Source organism: Echinops telfairi, unplaced genomic scaffold (genome assembly GCF_000313985.2).
Source record: "Echinops telfairi isolate 266 unplaced genomic scaffold, ASM31398v2 ScPeMD7_24;HRSCAF=84, whole genome shotgun sequence".
Classification (NCBI taxonomy): domain Eukaryota; kingdom Metazoa; phylum Chordata; class Mammalia; order Afrosoricida; family Tenrecidae; genus Echinops; species Echinops telfairi.
This window is the reverse complement of record NW_022103921.1, coordinates 3551432-3553764: the sequence shown is the minus strand read 5'-3', so window position 1 is coordinate 3553764 and position 2333 is coordinate 3551432. Positions and strand designations below refer to the sequence as shown.

The window sequence follows — 2333 nt, the reverse complement described above, 5'->3', positions numbered from 1 at the left end:
TTGAGAAACGATGTACAAATGCGCTTTACACAATTGATGTGTGTATGGATTGGGATAACAGTTGTATGAGCCCCCAATAAAATGATTTTTTTAAAAGAAAAAAAAAATTTAAACACAAAGTTCAACTTGCTATCACATCATGCTGACTCAAGAGCATCTGACCTTATCAATCCTCTATAAAATGTGAAAAATGTTAAATATTCCTTATTTGATATCATACATAAATCATACTGAAATGATTTCTGTTAATAAAAAGACAATATTTTAGAAAGGAAATTTTTATTAGATTAACACATCTAAAAGCAAAAAGATAAAGTAGCCATTGCTACCTTATCTTCAACCCTTGCGTTTAAATATGATCATAAATATAAACTGAAATAGGTGAGTCTTGCATTCTTCCATGAGGCAGTGTAGAGACTTCCCAGTATTCAAATATATTCATAAAGTCAGATATCTAACTCTAAGTACAAAAGCAACCTATAGGTTATAAGATGGCATTTACCACCTTTGTGAAAAATTCAACATTACCAATCCAACCTAGCTACCTTCAAAAGTCCAATCATGCCTTAGAAAATAACAGTGATAACACCCGCAGAACGTTAATTTCTATCAAAAATTTGAAAGTTTGATCAGAGTCATTTAACCACAACTAATCTTTAATTTAATTAACAACTGTCCAACCAAAATATTTTAGCAGTCATTCATGATCTGATTTCCAGTGTATAAGATCAATTTAAATATGGTACATGTAAAAAAAGTCACAAAACATTCCTAATTTATAATAAAAAAGGCAGTGGCCAACTGTTACTCATTCGTACTATTAATAATTAGTACTTTGCCGAGAAGTTCTTAATTCTGCCCTTTCTCCCTTCTTAATGCCAGCAAAGATTATTTTTGTTCCAGGGATGTACGAGGGGGTACCCCCCAATAAAAACCTTATCACCTTCAAAGTACTCTCCATTACACCTAATACGTTTGTCCAATCGGTATCTCCATTCTTGGAAACATTTTTCAAACTCATCTGTTTGGATGGCTGAGAGCACCTCTCTCATTTTTTCAGTCACGTCTTCTACGTCCGTGTTTTGGAGGGTACCCCTTGTACTACTTGGGATGCTGCAAATACTCCATCAGCGTGTGTCCACCCCTCCCGCCCGGGCAGGTGATACCTTTGCTCTTATTGTCATCTGTGTATGTGACTCTTGGGGCTTGACTGGTCTCCTGCCCAAACAAACCATGTACATTTGGCACTAGGCACACTGCTGAACAATGATCTTCTTGCCCTTCTCCTGAATTCTTGCCCTTTGTGAATTCACTTTCGCGTTGAACATCCCACACCATTACATGAATTGTATATATTAGCGTACATTCTGTATAATTTTGTAGAAAGTCTTTTGAGTTTTTCCAGAATGTGGAAATTATGCTTACTACTTACTGATACTAATGATCCAAAGCATATACGGTCGGTACACTCAGCCTAAGGAAGACAAATCTGTTGTTGTTGTTGTTTAAATTGTTTCTTTAGAGGTCAACCGACTATACCCAAATGCTGAAACTACATGACCAATCTGTGTCAGATAAAGTAAAATAATTTACCTTAAATGTAGCAAAGGCATCTGAAGCAATATCAAATGTTGACAATTCCACGTACTTAAAGAAATCTCTGAATTGATTAGAAAAGAGGATGACTTTGGCAAGTGGCTCATATCGAATACATTCTCTTAGCATCATCCCGCAACGTAAGGCAATTTGTGGGGTTTCATATCTAGATGATAAACAAGAGAAAATAGAGGACAGTATTATTCTGCGAACCCTGCTTTTAACAAAAAGGCTATCAAAATAATCATTTAAATACAGGTAGTTCTTGACTTACAATGTATTTACATATCAGCAAGCACACTTATGACATATTATGTTTATATAAAATATGTATATTTATATAAGATATACATACATCTTATCACTAGCGATGAATACTACATATAATGTTATAGCACATTACAAGGTCCATACAGGCAACTTTCCCTAATTTTCTCACTAGAAAGGCCATCCATTTTCAGGGATAATCCTACATCTTCCACAAGCAGAGTTAATACTGTAAATGACAAAATGTCAACATTGTCCATTTTTTATACATATGTTTTAATGTATGTATTAAAACATATCAGTAGGGTTATAGGTGATGTTTCTTACTCCTAAAGACAAATAAGGATCAGATTAATAAAGATATTGATAATAATAACAAAAACTAAACTTCCGCGGCTTCACTCTATCGCGGTTTTTGCGTAACAGCGCATGCTCTGTCATTACTGCCACTGATTGGCTCATACTGTACA

At 34.6% G+C, this 2333-nt stretch overlaps 1 protein-coding gene across 1 annotated transcript in view; it reads right to left on the bottom strand.

Annotated features, from left to right (window-relative positions):
• CAB39L (calcium binding protein 39 like) overlaps positions 1-2333 on the bottom strand; it is a 98473-nt gene that overhangs the window by 47885 nt on the left and 48255 nt on the right. The window contains exon 5 of the mRNA XM_013007579.2: positions 1594-1762. Coding sequence (XP_012863033.1) covers positions 1594-1762 — 169 coding nt within the window. The remainder of the gene's footprint in view (positions 1-1593; positions 1763-2333) is intronic.